Consider the following 20,702-nt stretch of genomic DNA (forward strand, 5'->3'; position numbering starts at 1 on the left):
AAGAAAATACGAGCAAGTTCTAGGAAATTCTGCACGAAGACGGTCGTAGTGTGATCTGTAAAAGAAAAAAGCTGTTTCATCCAGAGTTTTTCGCATAATCAATTCAGATTTAAAATCTTACGTAAGAGTGGGGCAGTAATGCAGTCTTTTGCTATTTAGCCTATAAACAGTTACTCATCACTTTTGTCTGTGCAGTATTTCATTTAGCACCAAAGTAACTGAATGTGCTGAAAAGAAAGCTGAGAGAGTTTAACTGTTCAGTGTGGGATAAAAGGTATTCACGTGCGCAGTAAAGTATCTTAAGTAAAAAAGAACAATTTTATGTCACTTGTCTAGGCTGAAAGTACATTATATTGGGCCTTATTTATCTCTGTGCTAACAGTGGTAGCAAACATATTGTGTAATCAGGTCTGGTGAAATGTTTTTCGATTTGGTTAAGTTTATATGGCAAGGGCTTTCATTAAAGGGAAAAGCCTAAATGATTTAGCATAAACATATTCATTTTCTCTGTGCAATAGTAAAAGCATACTTCTTTTTAGGCAAGTGATTTTCTAGAAACCACAAATACCTCATACATAACATAATAGTTCTGTGTGAATCACTTCTGTTTTATTTCATAGGCTGGTCGCCTGATGATGCGGAAATTAATTGCAGAAAAGCTGTGCATACCTTGGAATGAAATACACCTGGAAAGGACATCAAAAGGAAAACCATTCCTGGCAAATGCCATACTCAGTGCCTGTTCGAATTACAACTTCAATGTCTCTCATCAAGGGGATTATGCAGTTCTTGCAGCTGAGCCTGAGCTCCAAGTTGGTGTTGATGTCATGAAGACTAGTTTACCAGGTAATGCATTACTGTGACGAAAGCCCCTTTTGTAATATTTAAATGCTGAACACATTTAAAGTTCCCCAAGAACCAATCTGTGTCCTAGGAATTAAGTGTTATTCAAGGAATGTGCATGCATGTGTAGTATGTATGCTTCTTTATTGTTATACATACTGCTCACTTGATTCCAGATATGGTTACGTGTCCAGTTTAGAAAACTAGAACCGTGCAAAAATAGTCATAAATCAAAAAGTTGTGATACTGGCAGGATTGGTATCTGCAGATATTTTAGTTGCTGTTTGCTTCCTGGTAGGCAGGTGGAAGCAGGCACAATTTTCCAGCTAGGGACAATGGGATCCATTCCCATGAGACCTTAAATGTTATTTCCTATTCCCATAAATGTGGACATTATATGCATTAGCACCAGTAATGTAGCAAACTGCCATGATTGTTATGTGTGTACAGTAATCATCTGTGAGAGGGGATCATTAGGGAGTGCTAGAGGTGCCCTTCCCTCATAAAGGGCTAAACTTCACAAGCATTGAGGTCTGTGGCTTATTTACAAAATAAATAAATTGGTTTATTTACTTGTATGAAATTTAAAGCTAACATGATTCTATTAGTGAACTAAAAGACCAAAAGTGTAAATTAGAATTGTAGTAAAGTGTATTTTTAAATGCACTTTTTTAAAGGTCATTTTCATAGGTTCATAGAATAGGTTGGAAGGGACCTTAAAGTTTATCCAGTTCCACCCCCCCTGCCAAGATGGGGCACCCACAGCTTCTCTGGGCAACCTGTCCCAGGGCATCACCACCTTATAAGTGAAGAATTTCTTCCTTATATGTAATCTAAATCTCCCCTTTCTTAGTTTAAAGCTGTTCCCCCTTGTCCTATCGCTACACCCCCTGACAAGGAGTCCCTCCCCAGCTTTCCTGTAGGCCCCCTTTAGGTATTGGAAGACCCCTATAAGGTCTCCCTGGAGCCTTCTCTTCTCCAGGCTGATGCATGACTAGGTTAAAGAAGAAACATACTGGGATTTACAATTTGCTGGAATTTTTCAGACTTAGAATCCTCATTAAACAATCAAACAGAGACTAAGTAGTAACAGCTGCATTCTCAAAAAAAAAATTATTTGAAATCTTCAGTTTGTCCAGCACTTTATACTCAAAATACTTTAATGTTGTAAGATTAAAAACTCAAACCTTAACTCAGCATCTTTCTCTCTGAGAGTGTTAACACTTTGTTGTTGTTTATTGTAAACATCAAATTTTTGGATTGGCATATTTAGATAAGATGCACAGAAACTTTACTGAAGTTCAAAGTGAAGTTCTCTGACTTAGTTCCTTCTGCTTGTAGAGGATAACCCAAAAAAATGGTGGTCAGCATGTGGTGCTGTCACTGTAGTAAAAATGCTTCATAACTGTGCTGGAGCAGATGTCCACGCTATAGCAACTGTAGGACCCGACACCAGAGCAGTTGGGTATTTTCTTACAGAAACTGGCCTGTGAATCAAGTCACACGGGAGCAGATAGACCCCAGACGATACTAGAGCAATGCAGGGCCCAAATACCAGATTACACTCAAGGACAGTGCTTTTATCGTGGCTTTTTCGGGCAAAACAAAGCAAAGTGATAAACAGCACAGTGAACTGCACATGCTGAAAGTAGCCATTAACAAGCCCTGAAATTTGATGTACAACACGAGCATGCCATGGAGCAAATAAGTGAACAAATGAAGCAGTATTGAAAGCAAATAAATTGTTGTGACCAGAAATGAGAAGTAACAGCTGAACAGGTATAACAACTATAAATTCCACCTAGCACACTCCAATCAATTTTGTTGTTAACTTGAACTCCTCGAGCCCCAAGCTGTGCAACAAAAAAGACTGTGGTGGGTTGACCATGGCTAACAGTTCTGCCCTGACCTAGTCACTTGCTCACCTCCATCCCCCAGGGAATTTCAGCAGAAGGGCAAGTGAGGAAAACCTTATGGGTTGAGATAAATTAGTAAGTGAAGAAAAATGGGAGCAAGGAGAAAAAGTGATGCAAAGGCAATCACCACCAGCAGGCCAGTGCCCAGTCAGTGGCTACTTTTGAAGCCCTTCTCACTCCCCACGTTACTGCTGAGCATGATATTTTGTGATGTGGAATATCTCTTTGGCCAGTTCAGGTCAGCTGTCCAGCCTGTATCCCTTCCCGATCTCTTACCATCCCCAGCGGATTTGCTTGTTGGGACAGGGTGAGAAGCAGATAAGTTTTTTTGGGGAGCTAAAAAAAAAAAAAAATAATCTAAAGTCATTCATACATGATTATGAATAAAATACATGGAAATGTATTATCTTGCATTCTTTACTGTTTTTTTATCTGGCTGGAAATTTAAAGATACGTTGCTAATAGCCATCTAACAAATCATAGAAAAAGTGTTAAACTGTTTTTTTTTTTTTTTGAGAATAGTAAGCAATTGTGAAGAGTATAGCTTTAATTTCACATTTAGATTTAGAAACTTGGAATTGTTTTACTTCCCCATTTTGGAACACAATGCATTCCACGTTGTAAGGGGATATATTCTTACTCTATTTCTAGTTAATATAAAAATCCTTTAACCTAAATATTAGCTGGCTGTATTTAAATAGTAATATTAATAATTTTGTTTGTACAGCTTTCTTAGCTGTCTTTTTCTTGTATTTCACTATTTCTTTCTTTCTCATTTCCCTCACATTAAATCACTGAAATAGTGAATAAGTTAAGGTGCATTGATCTATTGCTCATTCTGCAAGCAGTTTCAGGAAAAAATCAAGGTTTGTTTACCTTGTATTTGAGTGTAATCTTCTTTCAGCATTTTTAATCCCCGCTGTCACAAGACAACCTGTCTTTGGTTCTGCAGCTCAGCACACATTGTTACTTACTCTTAGTTATATCAACTTCAGCAAGTAGGGAAAATTATGTAGTATTAATTCTAATGGTAAGATAAATTTGTTGTTTGGCTTCTGTCACATAGTTTTGTAGTTGCTTGTTCTAGGATTTCCAAATATGCGAAGCTGAAGGTCACGGAAGGATTTGGTATCAGGAAAAAATTTTCATATCAGTGTAAATGTAGGAAAAGAGATGAAACAATCCATTTATTATTATTATTATTATTTTAGTTTATAAGAACAGAGTTTGGGTACAACATTAAATTCTTAACTTCTTCAGTATCAAGAGAGGCTCCTGACAGTATTTCCTAGCATTGTTGATGGCAGTGATCATGAACTCCCACTGTAGAGCAAATCATGCCACATCACCCTGGACAGCTGTGCAGAGCAGCTGTGTGGATTTAATTTGGGAACATGAGCTGGTGAGACAAAACAGTGCTCTGAGATCTTACACAAACAGACTTCAGTGATTTTTCCCCAGAAAAACAAAAGTGATGGTTATTCTGGAGATGCTAATGATTCCAAAGGCTTAAACGATGGAGTGAAATTAGTGTTTTTGTAATACAGTGATATTGCAAAGGTGTATATTGAAATTAGCACCCTGAAACAAGCTAGTGACAGATACAAGGTAGTAGAATTCATGACCATATGTCCTTTTTAATGCTACTTTACCCACATCTGCTTCTTTGATTTTCACAGAGGTGTAGTATATTAGCAAAAAGTGGTGGTATTGGGGAAGTCATTGTATCCACGGTCTGAATTCATGGTGGCAAGCCACACAAGCATACACACAAGAATACAAAACATTCCAAAATTTCTGGGTTTGTTTCCAATTTCTGAAGTTCCCTAGCTAGCATTCTCTGTTTTGAAGTGGTTTAGCTGTCAGCAGCTTGTATGGAGCACATCTTTTCTATCTTTTGCTAATGAAAGAGAGAAACTTCAGTGCTCATCATTTTAAGTAAAAAAAAAAAAAAAAAATGTCTTATGTGAGTGTGTGCCTGATCTTGCATTTTCCATGTTACTTAACTTTGCACAAACATTTGTAAAATAAGTTTAAAAACACTATCTCCCAAATTTTAGAGGTTTTGTTTATGATCATGCAGTTTCATTTTTGGAATGATAAATTTTGGTTTTGGAAAAGAAATAAAATAGTAATGAAAAGTTAGTAATGGTATGTGGAGGGAAAGTGAGTTAGTGAATAAGCAATACTAAGGATAGAATTTGTAATTATAGTTTCTGTACTTCGAACTAATGCAAGGAGGTTTTTTCACTTTTTTTTTTTCCTGAGAAAGCTTTTTGACAGAATTAGCAGGATTTTTTTTTTCTGTGTATATAAGCTACCTTTGACTTTACCAACATTGTTTTATCTGATAGTTCCACTGAGTGGTGCTGTTGCTCTGCAGTTGCAAAGTACATTATGTTTCAGATCATAAAGGCTTGCATAAATCTGCTATAATCTCTTTCTCTGGAATAGCTACAAGGACAGAGAGTTCCGTATGTACAGAGTACATTACAGTATTTTTTTTTAATATGCTTGTTTAAGGACAGAATGCTCCATCTTGTGATGTTATTCAACAAAATCTTGAAGTCTCAAATATTCCAATTCTTAACGCTCCTTTATTGTTCAACCAGTGAACAAAATATGTAGAATAAATGCAGTTGCACGATACTCTGTTGTGTAAGTTTTGAGAAATATGTTCATTAATTGTGTACTGGCATATACACAAGCAGACCCTGGTGCACATAAACATTTTATATCTCATCTTAATCTGTTCTATCTATTTTTGTTTTGTTTATGTTCATTACTGAAGAAGTCTCTTTCAATATTAGTTTTGCTTTATTATTAAAATCTGAAAACTGAAACCTCTGCAAGAATTAACAGTCTTAGGAGGCGAAATCAGGCCACACAGAAAGCTAATTTTAGTAGTGCAAATAGAACTTTTGTAGAACTCTCTCTGCAGGTATGCAACAGTTCATCTTTTTTTTTTTTTCCATTAAGATACTGAAATAAATAGTGTAGTGACAGTAGAAAAGGAAAATCTCCTCTTTAGGTATGGTATGTTATTGTTTCTTAGGGTGGTGGTATTTTTTTTGGTTACCCAGCAGATTATTGTAGTAGATTTAAAACAGGGCTTTAATTTATTTGTTTGGGAAGAATGACTGAGAACAAACTTTTTTTCCTTAAGATTATTTTGAGGTGATTTTTAAAAAGTCATTTGGGAAAGTGCATACTGGTTTGCAGATTTGTTAGTGGAATTAGCTGTGGACATCATTTGTCTAGAGAGGTAATGCATGTGAAACTATTTTAACCCTTTCATAAGAGAAATGAAAAGGATTCTAACAGTACTAGTAGCAACTCCTGCAAAACAAAACAAAACAAAAAGTCGGCTTGTATTAGTGTATTTAATTTTTTAACTCGCAGACAAGAAATCCTGCAACAAGTGTAAACTTGGTTTAAGTGGTATGTGGCTTGTTGATTTACTGGTCACTTAAACCCTGTAAAGTAGGATGTTTTTAGAGACAATAATTGTATAATAATAGATTACTGCAAGCATGTGGAAAAAAAGTCTAAATATTTCTACTGTGCAAATGAATTTCTAGTCAGTAATACAGTTTCTTAGATTAGATGGAATTACAAAGATAAATAAATGAACAGTTCATTCCTGATCTTTCATCAGCAGCCTGCCATCTTTCATATATATTCCTTTAAAGTTAGTTTGATCCTGACATCTTTAATCTTAATATAATTTCAAAATTAAATACCTGATATGCAATAAAGTTAGCTTTTTTCATGAATCTTTTTTTATTCTAGACTAGCTTATTACGGCACAAAACGTTATTTTTTTTCTGCATGTAAATTTTACAGGAAATTAATTTGATCTAAAAATACTTCCTGAAATATTTTTTAAGTATTTGTGAACGTGCATGTGAACGTGTATAGTATGGAGCACATCTTTTCTGTCTTTTGGTAATGAAAGAGAGAAACTTCAGTGCTCATCATTTTAAGTAAAAAAAAAAAAAAAAAAAAATTTTATGTGAGTGTGTGCGTATGTATATTTTGTATATATATGCGTATGTGCGTATGTATATTTACATGAGTATGTATATTTTGAAATATATAGAATGTGATGTGCAAATACTAGACTATTTGAGACGGTATTTCTTTGTCTCAGAGAAAAACAATCAGAACTCATTCTGTTTTTATTCTCATTATTTTATCACTAAGGTGAGATAGCACGATACAGGATAGAGACTTTCAAGTCAGAGAGAGGTCACACATGAATCAGAGTATTTAAATCCTACATCACGATGGAGAATACCATAATTCAGTCGGTGGAGGAAAACTTTCCAGACAGTTCTGTGCCATGTCTTCTGGCAATCACAAACTACATTCAGAGCTAGTCACACCTGCATCATAATTAGGATGTTTGGCATGAGTCTTTTATTTAGCAGCCATCTTTAAGCTTCTGAAGATGCAATGCTTTTTTAATTTCTGCTCTTCAGGATTTTGTTTGACTTAGAAAGTGCCAGAACAGATTGGAGTGCTTTTGTCCTTCTTACAATACCTTACCTTTCTTTACCTTGACCAAAGTTTTAATTGTTTTTGGTTTTACTGTTGTATCTCATAGCAGGAATCAGCAGCTGATCTTTTGCTAGAATAGACAACTGCCGAATTATTAGGTAATGGTACAACTGTAAATATGTAGGTGCACTGTTTGGAGAAATTAATCGGGATTTTAGGTTAAATTCTATTTTTAATTGATGTAGGAGGTTAGAGTTTATAAATATGAAAATAGTTCAATTTCAGATTTACAGTAACACTACTGTAAAATAGCTAACTATTAGCCTTATTGACCTAAAGCATCATAGTGATCCGAAGTCTTTCACTGAGTAAATGGAGGAATTTCTTTGTTCTTACGCTGTTTGAAGATGGAAAGAAACAGCCATCTTAAAGATGCTTGTAAAGAGCACATTATATAACAATTTAAATAAAGCAGAATAATAAAATTTCTAACACTGTTTTAAGTGGGAATTTCCTCGTGTTTGCAAAAAACACTATCACATTCTGAAAATGGATTAAGCACTGATGCTTTAATAAACTGTGAAAGGAAAATCTGTTTTTTTGTGACTGAATCTTCTCTTTGAGGGTAAATTTTTTCTGTCTAATAAGCTTATCAGTCCTTCAGGATGTTTTTTGTTTTTTTTTTTGTAGGACAACATAAAACCATTTGGATTAAAGTAGAAAATGGTAGCAAAATGTAGAACGGTGACAATGAACTTGTGGAGAATACGTATGTTTAAAATGAGGGAGAGGTTAATAATTAAGAAAGGAAAAAAACTTAAAACAGGAGCTTTTCATAAAAATAAGAGAACAAAGAGAAACTACAAGAATGTTTGCTGGGTTGTTGCAGAAGTATCTTTTTGCAGACTTAATTTATAGTAATAGCAATTTATCCCTTAATTGGTATTTGGGGAAATTAAGTTACACGTTCAAAATGAGAGACTAAAGAGATTTGAATATATATATATATATTGTAACTAACTGAAGGAATTACTTCTCAGCCTACACTAATGAAGGTTAGCTTTGGCTTTCCAGATTAAGGAATTCAAACACATATGTTTGAATACATATACAATATGTATACATATACAAGTCTTACATATGTTAAGACTTGCTTTTAAAGGAGTTTCTTGGTGACACTGATAGTTTCCAACAGGTCTATAGGTGTGTATTTGTTGCAAAAGTTGCAAAAAAGAAGCTGTCTTTATTATGTGCTGTCCAAAGTTTATTTGGATGTTCTCTATGCAAGAGTTACAGTTTGGAGCTATCATTTATTAGTTTAAATGTTGGAAGACAGTGTTCTACAGAGGTTTGCAGATTTTTAGTTTGAGTTATGAAATAGTAGAAAATATTGTAAATATTTTAACATCTCCCTTATGAAACAATAAAAAAAAAAAGCTTCGTATGGATTCCACTGAGACACCTCCTTTTCTAGGAGAAACTTTTGTTATTTTTAACAATGCAAATCTTCACTATAAGATTGCTGCTGTCATGTCAGGTTTTATAGAAAGTTTAGGACCTGGAGACTTTGTTACTGGTATAATATTTGTCTGCTCTTTCTTGCCATGTATCAGGTTGGTAATATAAGTTCTAGGCATTCATCCCTGTTTCATGCTGTGTTGCATTTTCATAGAAAATCCAATCTTGTCACGCATAAATGAAATTGTCACTTGCTCTGTTTAGATTTCAAGTCTTTTCATTAGAATTGCTGGTTGTTGTATTAAGCGTGTTGATCTTTTTCCCGGCAAAAACCAATTTAATAAAAACATGAGCAAACACTTGGAGATCGTATCTGTAAGAGTATTACCCTGCTGAGCTGACCATGCTGTTCTGAAATGTGAAATCTCTCTAGGCAGGGTGCCGAGCTGATTGTTGTGAATGTATCCTGGTAGGCAGGTGAACGCTCCCCACACTGCCACCTGAGCATCCTCCCTCCCCAGAGAACAGAACCAGAAGGGCAAAAGTGAGAGAACTTGTGGGTTTGAGATAAAGACAGGTAAACAAAGCTGTGCATAGAAGCAAAGCAAAAGAAGGAATTCATTCACTACTTCCCACTGGCAGGTAAATGTTCAGCCATTTCCAGGAAAGCAGGGTTCCATCACACACAGTGGTTGTGTAGGAAAACAAACATCATAGCTCCAAACATCTCTGCCCTCCTTCTGCTTTTCTTCAGCTTTTATTGAGCCAATATTCCTTTGGTTAGTTTGGATCAGCTGTTGTGGCTGTGTCCTCTCCCAACTTCTTGTGCACCTCCAGCCTAGTTGCTGGTGGGACAGGATGAGAAACAAAGACACTGGCTCTGTGTAAGCCCTGCTCAGCATCAACTAAAACACTGCTGTGTTATCAGCACTGCTTTCATCACAAATCCAAAACATAGCACCCTGCCAGCTGCTATAAAGAAAATTAACTCTATCTCAGCCATTAAGAGCACGCTGGCAGAGGTGTATGGGTCATTGAAGTCCTTTTTTTGTTTTCAATTGTGGAACATGCTCTGCTATTGCTGTATTGCAATTGTCTTCCTCTTGCATCTTTTTTTTGCATAGCCTATTGGCTCGATAAGAGCCAGTGCCAGCACTGTCTGCTTTGGACCTATGCGTGTGTTGATTTGTGTGTTGACAGGGGGAAGGATGCTGAAGGACAGCTGACTGCTGTTTCTTCTTTGTGGGAAGACCAAACAAAACATGCTGTTTTTTAGCTGTTGAGTAGGCCAGACAGTCGTTTGGCTCTTGGAAAGCCTAACAGTTGGCTTTAAATTTTGTTGCTGCTGTTTTGTTTTCAATGCATATTCTTACATGTACATGGTTACTCTCATGGATGTATAGGAGAGGTTGATTCCCAAATTTAAAGCCATAATATGTACTCATTTTGAAAGGAGGAGAGGAAGAAGGAAGAATATATACACAGAAGTGGGGATATTCTAACAGTGAAAAATATTTACATGCTGTTTACTCTGGACATAATGAAATCTTAAATTCAGATGGAATAAACATTTGTATTCTGGGACAGTTTTCTGTGCAGTGTCCTGACCTCCGCAATCACAAGGCTTGGTAGTACTGCTGCAGAGCAAGGCTATAGATCGTTAGGAAAATAGGTTTTTATACGTGGCTGCCATTGTGCTAGCAACATATTGAGGTTTTTGTTGTTTTGCAGGGTGACAGAAAGCCTGGCTCTGTTGACATGTTATGTTCCTAAATGTCTGTCACCCTTAAAGAGGTCTGGCTGTGTTTGACTCTTTGGTTGGATGATTTGCATATTTAGTTTTGTTCTTACAACTCACAACCATAATGCCTTTATAAAAGAAAATCCATTTGGGAGTTTATTTAGATTTTGTGTTTTTGTGTTTAATTTTAGCATGATGCATCATAACTTCATGAGTGTTGAAAGGAAGCAGAGTTCCTGCTGTTGAACAAAATGAGATAATTGCTTTAACTGTTTGATACCTTCTATAATGGAAAACTGATTAAAATGTCATTTTCTCGGGGGTAATTTACCTTTGTGCTGAATACTGAGGCTACCTTGAGATGCAAGATCTTGGAAAGAGTTTAAACAAGAAAAAGGTACAAGAAATAATGCGGACAAGTTAAGAAAGGGTTTCTTATTTCATTATTGCCCATTATCTTAATTGTTTTTGGATTGTAGCTAAAAATAAATTTTATTAAAAGAATTCACAGTTTCTGAATCATGCTATTTGATAATACCCAGTGTATTTTAAATATTTTTATTTTCTCTACTTAAAAAGGAGCTAAAGCCAGACGGCATATGCCTTGTGCAGACCATAAACTGTCTGTGAATTGATGAGGAATCAGATGTGAAGTTGTATCTAGGTAATAATTTCTGATTATTTTTTTTCAATTTTTTTGTCAGGGCCACACTTGTGTCAAAATTGCTGTTTCTCCAGTTCACTTCTAGAGGTAGAGCTATCTAATCAGTTAGGTGTCCTTATTTTCTTTTGTTTGTCAGGTCAGCTTGCTTAAAGATTGATCACTGCTGGGCCCAAGGACTACTGCAACTGAAACTTTAGCAGTTTTGCTAATATTACAAGGACTTAAAGAGCATAACTGCAGAGAAAAATAATATACACTAATTATGCCAGATTTTTTAATGGCTTTTCCATTTTTACAGTCTGGAAAAGGGTCAGTGATTCAAAGGAAGCAACCTCAAGTTTTCTGACTTTCGAAATGAATGCTGCTTTTCTGAGTCATGCCAAGATACAACATCATCAGTGACTGAAACAAGAATAGATGTTCAACATATGTACCACTGGGAGAATTTCAGGATAATGGCAGGAAGTAGAGAGGCCACAGAATGCAAATCCAATTTCTAATTCACACTAAAGCTGTGTGAGCTAATAGATTTAAAAAACATGCTCTGTTAATTTCCTATCTGGTTCTTCTAAGTCATTTATTTAAGTAATTACTTGTCCTATGTTGTCAGTTGCTAAACATCTGTATAAGCATTAGTTTACATTAATAAACAATTAGGGCTTGGTCATCTGTTGCAGAAGAAATGTTTTCTCTGTAGTTTGTTTTTCTCTAGAGATGGTAAAATACAATCAAATATGTGGTGCCCTGCACGGAAAGGATTGTCAGCCCAAGAACCTCAGAATGTGCTCATCCTATACAGTTCATTAGCTTACAGGATTTATAGCCAGCCTGTATTTCACTGTACTAAGCAGATTGATTGGTCAATACGTCAGTTGCTCATTTTGCTAGCTAGGCTAGGCCCATTTGCCATCTGAAAACGAACTTGTATGTATTGATCAGATATTAGTTCTTGATCAGTGATCTGTTCCTTTCATGAAGTTCAAGGCAGTTACGATTGTGGGGCTTTTTGCTTGTTTGTTTTTAAGGAATTAAATGCAATTTAATTAATTATTCTTCAGAGAAAACAAACAAACAAACTTGGTTGCCATTTAAGTGGAGTAGATGTTATTAAATGTAAGTGGCTTGCTGGGGGGGAGCACACACTCATGCTTGTGCACGCTTGCCTGCATGAAAGATGTTTGTTTTCCAGATTCGATATTGGATTCTTCCAGTGTAACTCACTCCTTTCTTCTCCTCGCTCTTCCTGAAATTGCCAGGGTATCTTATATTTTAATGTAATAAAGGAACTTAACTTTTGATTTAGTCTTTTTTTAATATATAGAAGACAATTTTTGAAAGATTACTGAGACTGTATTTATAAGGATCTAATGTGCTTTAAAGTTTATTGGAAGGAGATAAAGCTGTGTATGTGTGTATATATATATATATATATATATATATAGGTAAAAAATCAATTGCCTTCACAGCTTCACTAAATTTTGCGTTTAGTTTATTCTGTGAACTCTGTCTTTGAATTTGTGTTGTATATAGGAGCATGAGGCTTAAGTGTCTGCAGAAATTAAATACATCTTGGTCTCAAGGATAAAAGTTCTAGATTCTCTTGTGAATATCAAATGAATTTAGACGCCAGCTGGAGTCACTGGTCAGAGATCTGGTGGATGAAGAGCCTTTCCTATATTGGCTACTCATCCTTAAGGAGAAAGTTAATGACTGTTTTGGGAAGGAGACAGAACTCTACATATTCTGGGGAGAAAATACTTTTAAAGTTGGGATATTGAGCAGCTAGGCCATCCAGTCAGTTTTGTTCTAATGCTAATAAGCATACATATTTGTATTTGTTAAACAGATACTTGGAACAAATTGTTGTCAGTTAATTGTATATTATAAAAAGAAGCTACAGGATGTTTTGGTTAATGTTATTAGAGATTTCTTGTTGAATTTATTTGCTTTTCAGTAAGATCTAATATAAAAACAAATACTCTTCAATATTTACATGTGGAGTTTGCTGTAGACTAGAGAAATGTTTTTGAGATTTTTGTTAATGAACAACTTCAAAAAAGAATGAATTTGCAACAGTTTGTGTAAAGGGAGGAAAAGGAGTCAATTACAAAAACATCTACAAATGAAAATATATTTTCAAATAAGAGCAGGGAAACATCAATCTGCTCTACTATTGAAAAGCAAATTAAAATATTTCCCAATTTGTTATAAAAAGAAGCAATGTAAGTGGTGGAAAGTGTTAAATACAAGCTAGTAAATGAAGTGGCATAGGTGATTTAGAAGTATCTATGAAGTATCTATTGGATGTATTTGGAAAATTTACATTGCTAAGAATTATCACGTTCGAAGTCTGCTGTTAAGTTAGATTTTCATAATTTTTATAATGAAGTTATCTGAACAGATGCATTCATTTTGGGAAAGAAAAAGACAACATTTTTATAGTTGGGGTTCTATACTAAAAAATCTTTAAGGTATTAATAAATGGTAATTATGGAAAGAAATAGATTTTTGACAGAACACTCACAGTAATCAATATTTTGATCATTTCAAAGCAAGAAAACTCTTACATTTAAACTTATTTTTGTCATTTCTCTTGACCCAGGCAAGTTTGATTTGATGTTTAATTCAGAAATGTCATCCCTATCTCCTTGTCGTGTTATTACCTTCTGTGTCACTGGCTCAGCTTTTTGTCTCCTGAAATGTATTCTCTCATTTCCCCTTAGAATCTAAATCAGATTCTTCTGATTTCTTTTCATTTCTTGAAACCTTTTCTCCAGCATTTTCACAGATCTATTCCTGCCACAATTACTTTTCTTCTCTTAGAGAAAACCAGCAAAAGGTTAGTGTCTGTTCTTTCAGAGTTGTAATAGTTGATGGGTACAAGGATCTTTTCCCATTAATCAAAACCAACCATTGAACTCGCTTACCAGTTTTCCCTGCTTCCAACTACACTTATTTTTCTTATTTTTCAAATCTTGTATGCCAATGTCTTATCTGTCTTACCTATTCCTGAAATCACAAAAATTAGTTTGTTCTGTGATGATCCCCCACCTAGTTAGATGCCCCAACCAATCAGATAAGTATTGTACAGTTTCCTGATGCCAACCAATTTAAATAAGTGATTTACGTTACAGGGGAAGAAAAAAATCAGACTTGCCACTGAGGTGGACAAGAATAATTTAACTGTGTTGGATTCTGATTCTTCAGTAGCTCTAACTATGAATTACAAGAAGGAGCATTTAAAGTGCTGTTAGTGAAGTTTTTCCACCTAGTTGAATTCCCAGCTAATGTTTCTTCTCAACAAGTGTGTTTTGTTGTGGTTTTGTTTTGATAACCCTGATCACTGGGAAAGCAGTGCTGGGTTATGTTACAAAGGACTCGGAACCCAGCTGTGTGGCTTCTGCTCGGGAGCTTGTTAATGTGTGGATGTTAAGAAGCACAGGCAGATCAGATGTGCAATTTTCTACAAACTATATAGGCATGTCCTACAGGAACCCTTTTTATTTACTACCGAGAGCTAAATAAGAAATAGGGATATGGTTACTTAATTCCCAATGAGACTCTAGCCTTACTGCTTTTCATTTAATCCATAAAGACAAAAAAAAAAAAAAAAAATAGCCCTGGAGGTATTTCTATTGTATGTGTGCTCTACAGCAAAGCTATCTGTTCCTTCAGAGAATCTGGTTTTCTAATTTATTGTCAGTTCATGTGTTTCATGATCTTACAGTTCATAGATCTTTCTTTAAAATAAAGTTCCCTTAGAGTTTGCTCTTGGATAAATATTGAAGTTTGCTTCTAGCTTTGTTCCTTCCTCAACTCCCAGGTTGTGAGAGATGTGGTGGGTTTGCTCTCCCACCTACCCTCCTCAATGAGATGGGGGAAAAATAAGATGGAAAATGCTCATGGGTTGAGGTCAGGGCAGGGAGATCACTCATCAGTTACTAGCATGAACAAAACAGACTTGATGTGGGGAAGATTTGTTTATTACTGATTAGAAATACAGTAGGGAGGTGAGAAAGACAGAAGTCCCCTCCACAGGCAGCACTGTGTGTATCCGCTGTGATGCGGTCTTGCATGGACAGCAGGAGAGCAACCTGCTCCACCTTGGTCCCCTCCGTGGGCTGCCGGGAAATGTTTGCCCTGCTTGACAGGGCTCTGGATAGTATAAGGCCCTGTTTTCAAAAGAAGATCGGACCAGACTGTCTCCAGAGGTCCTTTCCAACTTAAATTTTTCTGTGATTCTGTAAATCTGCCTCTGATACTCAAACCGATATGGAAAAACAGACAAGGCAGGCTGTAGTACTGCTAGCAATTTCTTGAGAATAAGAGCCCTGGCTCCTGTAATCTGATCCATTCCTCAGAGCAAAATGACTATACTTTATAAAGAAGGAAACTGGAGGGGAGGGCAGTTCAGAGGAAAGCAGAGCCTGAGCTTTTCAGAGCTGGGGAGCAGCAGCTCACTGTGTAAATCTGAACATGAGGATCCAGGAGATGAACAGGTGAAGAAATCTAGGACAAAAAAAAAAAAAAAGGATTAAGGAGAGAAAAGGTAGTACTGCATGAGTGTGCTATACACTTGGTATGCTAAACAGTTTAAGTATGAAGTGCATTCATGTTTTGAATGTTTCATAATTTATCTGAAGAAGCAGGTGCACCACTACACTCCCCTTAAATACCTGAGAGAAGAAAAGGAAGAAAAAAAGAGTTTAGAGCATGTTTTAGTACAGTCATTTGATCACAAAAAACAGGCCATTTAAACTCAGCAAGATGAAAGACCTTTCTCCAAGTTGAAGATATTTTTGTTGTTATTTTTCATTGTTTCAAGGAAGTTGGAGTGTCAAAGCAGATAGATGTTTCCTGTGCCTTGGTCATCCATCAAGACATGCTTGGCATTGTGGTTGCTTTTCTTTTTTAGTATCGTCTTTTTCTCCTGAAAGTAACCGTTAGTTCTGTCCTGAGATTGTTCTGGATCATTCCATTAGCTGGCTACTGCAACTGTCAACGTAATTTCTGAGTTAAGATGTTATTTTCCACTGTAGTCTATAAAGGAAATTAAGGGCATCTCTAAAATGTCACTGTCATGTATTGTATGATATATACAGTATGTCAGGTTTCATTTTGAAATATGACATGGAAAGGAAATTGTCAGAAAACCTGCATCTCTGCTTTAGTGTCACACTAATTCTGCCAGATCAAGTATTACTGCAGCCAGTATCTTTTATATATAGTGCTTAGATGCTTGTAGAAGATGACTACTTTATAGAGGAGGTTTAATATCTTTATCCCTGGTTTAAGTTGGGGAACACTGATAGAAAGAAGGGAAGTTACTTGCCCCTGGTCATTCACAGAATCATTGACAGAATTAGGGTTAGCATCTGCGTCTTCATTAAGTGATAATTTAGTGATGAATTTTCAGAAGTAGTGTATTGTCTGGGAGAATCATAGACTTGCTGAGGTAGGAAGGGACCTCTGGCGGCCTGTTCCAACCCCTGCCCAAGCAGGGACACCCAGAGCAGGCTGTCCAGGACCTCACCCACGTGGCTTTTGGAGATCCCCAAGGGCGAAACCCCACAGCCTCTCTGGGTAGCCTGTGCCAGGGCTCCGTCACTGACACACACAGACACACACATGGGGGAAAAAAAAAAAAAAGTGGTCCCTAATATTTAGACCAAGCCTCCTTTGTCCCAGTTTGTGCCCATTGCCTCTTGCTCTAGCACTGGGCACCACTGGAAAGAGCCAGGCTCTGTCCTCTGTGCACCCTCCCTTCAGTCACTTGTAGACTTTGGTAAGATCTCCACCGCCATCTCCAAGCCTTTTCTTCTCCAGGGGGAGAAGTCTCAGCTCTCACTGCCTTTCCTCATAGGAAAGGTGCTCCAGTCCCTTCAGTCATCTTTGTGGCTTTTTGTTTGACTCTCTCCAGTTGTTCCATGTGTCCCTTGTACTGGGGGGGCCATAACTGGACCCAGCACTCCACGTATGGCCTCACCAGTGCTGAGTAGATGGGAGGGATTGCCTCCCTTGATCTGCTGACAACACTTCATCTATAGGATGAATAGGATACCAGTAGCCTTTCTTGTGGCAAGGGCATATTGCTGGCTCATGTTCAGCTTGGTGTCCACAAGGACCCCCAGATCCTTCTCTGCAGAGCTGCTTTCCAGCTGGGTGGCCCCCAGCATGTCCTGGGGCCTGAGGTTGTTCCTCCCCAGGGGCAGGACTCTACGCTTCTCCACGTTGAACTTCATGAGATCTTGTCAGCCCACCTCTCTACCCTGTGAGGGTACCTCTGGATGGCAGCATGGCCCTCTGATGCATCAACCATTCCTCCTGGTTTCATGTCACCTGTGGATTTACTGAGGGTGCGCTCTACCCCCATCATCCAGATTGTTAATGAACATGTTAAACAGGGCTGGACCCAGTGCTGACCCATGGGGTACTCCTTTTGTTACTGGGCTCCAACTAGACTTTGCACCTTTGGATTTGGCCATCCAGTCAGTATTTGATCCACCTCACTGCTCACCCAGCAGCTTTGACAGCTTCTCTGTGAGAATCTTACGGGGGACAGAGTCCTTACTGAAGTCTAGGAAGACAGTATCCCCTGCTTCCCCCTCATGCATCAGGCTGATGACTTTATTGTAGAAACTTAGCAAGTTGGTCAACCATGGCTGCCCTTTGAATTCATGCTGATTTCTGATGATTTTCTTCTCTTCCATGTGCCTGGAAATGGTTTCCAGGATTAGTTGTTCCACCACTTTTTGCTGGGATTGAGGTGAAGCTGACTAGCCTGTAGTTCCCTGAGTCTTTCTTCTTGGTAGGAGTGACTTTTTTTTCTTCCAGTCTTCAGACACTTCTTCCTGTCACCATGACCTATCAAGGATTAAGAGTGGCCTTTCAGTCAGGGAGGTGAGATTGTTTTGCATTAAATACAACTTTTTTTTTTTCTCTTTAACATGAATATCGTATTACCTACAAAAAATTTGTCTCAATATGTGTAATTGTCTCTATCCAGATTTTGATCATCCCAGATAAAGAAAATAGATTGCTTGGTGCCATTGTCTGTTTAACGAGCTGTAAGCCATGTTGGACAGATTATATGGAATACTGATTAATGATACAGGTTTTGGGTCATTAGTCAAGTGTGTAATGAGGTCCATACCTTCCAGTGCATTGTAGAGATGTTGTTGATCAATATAACCATACAATCTGTAGTGTCTACTGTGAAGTAAATCCCAACTAGTAGGGAAAAGTGGTGTAGTCCCTGAAAAGCTGTGGCAACAGTACACAGCTGTGCTTATTTTGTGGGATACTTAAATTTAATCTAAGTATTTAAGGCTTTTTTTCCTTTTTTTTTTTTTTTTTTTTCCCTGTGATAAATTTGGGAGACTGTATTTCTACATGTGCTTTAAGAAGTGTTTCTTTCGTACTCCCACCATCAAAGGACAGGAGGCAGAATAGCTTGGTGAATTTTGACAAACAGCATGCTGTTGTATAAAGTGTTACTAGATCAAGCTGTCAAATATTGAAGATTGTATATGCTTGTTTTGTAGAATGATGAATACATATATATATATATATATATATATTTGTATGAATTCAGAACTGGTCAAATACTGTCTTTTTCAGAGATTGCTGAAAATACAAAATACGTTTGACTCATATCACATTTTTATGTAGTAATTCTGCTACCGGAGTGTTCCTTCTAATACTATGTCCTGAAATGTCATCAATATCTGCTCACTGCTTTGAGGCTATGTAGAGTAAATTCAGATGGTAGAGCAGAATTGGTTCTTGTTTTGTTATGAATGACCTTTTTTTTTATAGCAGTAACATGAGGTGATTTATTTACTTACTATTGTTCTATTAACATTTCTGTAAATATTTTTTCTAACTTCTAGGTAGCAGCTCAATTCCAAATTTCTTTCACATCATGAAGCGACAGTTTACTGAGACAGAGTGGGGTGTAATCAAATCTATGAATAATGAATGGATGCAGCTGGATATGTTTCATCGGCACTGGGTAATGTATTTCTTCTCTATTTAACAACTGCAATAACCTGCAAATTCCTATTTTGTTATTATTTTCATTATGATAAAATTGTATACTTCTAGACTTACATGATCATGTGGAGGTTATCTTTTATAGTGTCAGAGTAAATTTAAGAACACTACCACAGATGACATTTCTAGGATTTATGATTAATTTTAAACACACACGAAGAACAAGGTAAAGGGTTCTTATCTGTATGTACCGTTAGTAATTCTAGTTGCCTGTTCATTATTACACAATAACTTAGGAATAACAAGGCTGATACTTTTTTTTTTTCTTGTTAACTGGATCAGTTTATCCTGACATTTACAGTGGTGTAAGCCTTAAATTTATGTGGCCTACGTTGTCTGCTCCAAAGTAGTGTTTACAGAGAAGTTTGGTTGACAACAGCCAGTATGAACAGTCTGTATTCTGAAAACAACATTTTATGTTATAGGCCCTAAAAGAAAGCTTCTTAAAGGCTATTGGAGTTGGAATTGGCTTTAACTTGCAAAGAATTGAATTTAATGTGTCTCCATTGCAACTGGAAATAGGGAAGGTGTATAAGGAGACACAAATGTTGCTGGACGGAGATAAAGAAGAAGAGTGGACTTTTGAGGTAAGAAATATTCAAGTTATTTTTTTTAATAATAACAACCAGTCTCAATGCCTTAATCAAATTGCACATTTGATGCCTTAATTGCAGCTTCACACCTTTGTTTTGTATAACCACATTGCAAAGATACAAATTAAAGCAAAGGATATAAATCAGCAGCATGTAAAAATATTTCTGATCACAAAAACACCCCAGAGAGTACATTCATTATGATGCCTCTTTATTTTTTCTGTTCCTCAGATACCTTTCTGGCACTCTAGGGGACATCTTAGAGCATGCAGGAAGTGCATTAAAGTGTATTCAGGCCTGACCTGAATAGTGACTAAAATTTTGAAGTTCTTTGATTGGTTGAGAATGAGACTAGTGATTAACTCCATTAGTTAGCATTTACATTAAATGCTTGAAATGGAGAATGTGTCTTCAGCTCTTCGGTGTATTTATTTTTCTCTACGTGCTTGTATGGACAGTAAGCAATGGGGTTTTGTAGGTTTGGAGTTAAGGTGTGCTGGCTGCCTGTTGTGTGTGGGAATGGATATATGCAAAAAAATTGTCTTTATTTGAAACATCAATTTGGGTTCAGTCTTTTTGGGTTTGATTGTGGTTTTCCTTGCTTGCTTTTTCTTTCTTGAAAGTTACTGAGACTTGCTAGTAAAACATCCACGAAAATGACCAATGGTCATTTGGTTTGAGGGGTGGGAGGAGAAAGAACTGATAGGTATTGTGATCTTATATTATTTAAATGCCCTAAGAAATTAAGCTTAAAAAAAAAAAAAATTAATCCCAAGAGCACCCTGGAGAGCACTCTTCGTCTACCACTGAACAGAAGAAATGCAAAAGACGTGACTTGAAAGTTTTTTATAAAGGGGGCATCTTGCTCCAGGCTGTCCCAATCTCTGTCTGCTCTAAGTTTGTGCAGTAGGCATATTGCTTGCTGTCTA

At 36.8% G+C, this 20,702-nt stretch overlaps 1 protein-coding gene across 3 annotated transcripts in view; it reads left to right on the forward strand.

The window, feature by feature from the left end:
• The window catches only part of AASDHPPT (aminoadipate-semialdehyde dehydrogenase-phosphopantetheinyl transferase), a 57,473-nt gene that overhangs the window by 821 nt on the left and 35,950 nt on the right, over positions 1-20,702 (forward strand). For all 3 annotated transcript variants that reach the window (XM_068670335.1, XM_068670334.1, XM_068670329.1), the window contains exons 2-4: positions 621-846; positions 19,018-19,139; positions 19,606-19,767. In XM_068670335.1, the coding sequence (XP_068526436.1) occupies positions 633-846; positions 19,018-19,139; positions 19,606-19,767 (498 nt within the window). In that variant the 5' untranslated portion in view covers positions 621-632. The remainder of the gene's footprint in view (positions 1-620; positions 847-19,017; positions 19,140-19,605; positions 19,768-20,702) is intronic.

The sequence above is a fragment of the Anas acuta genome, chromosome 1, assembly GCF_963932015.1.
Source record: "Anas acuta chromosome 1, bAnaAcu1.1, whole genome shotgun sequence".
In the NCBI taxonomy this organism is placed as follows: domain Eukaryota; kingdom Metazoa; phylum Chordata; class Aves; order Anseriformes; family Anatidae; genus Anas; species Anas acuta.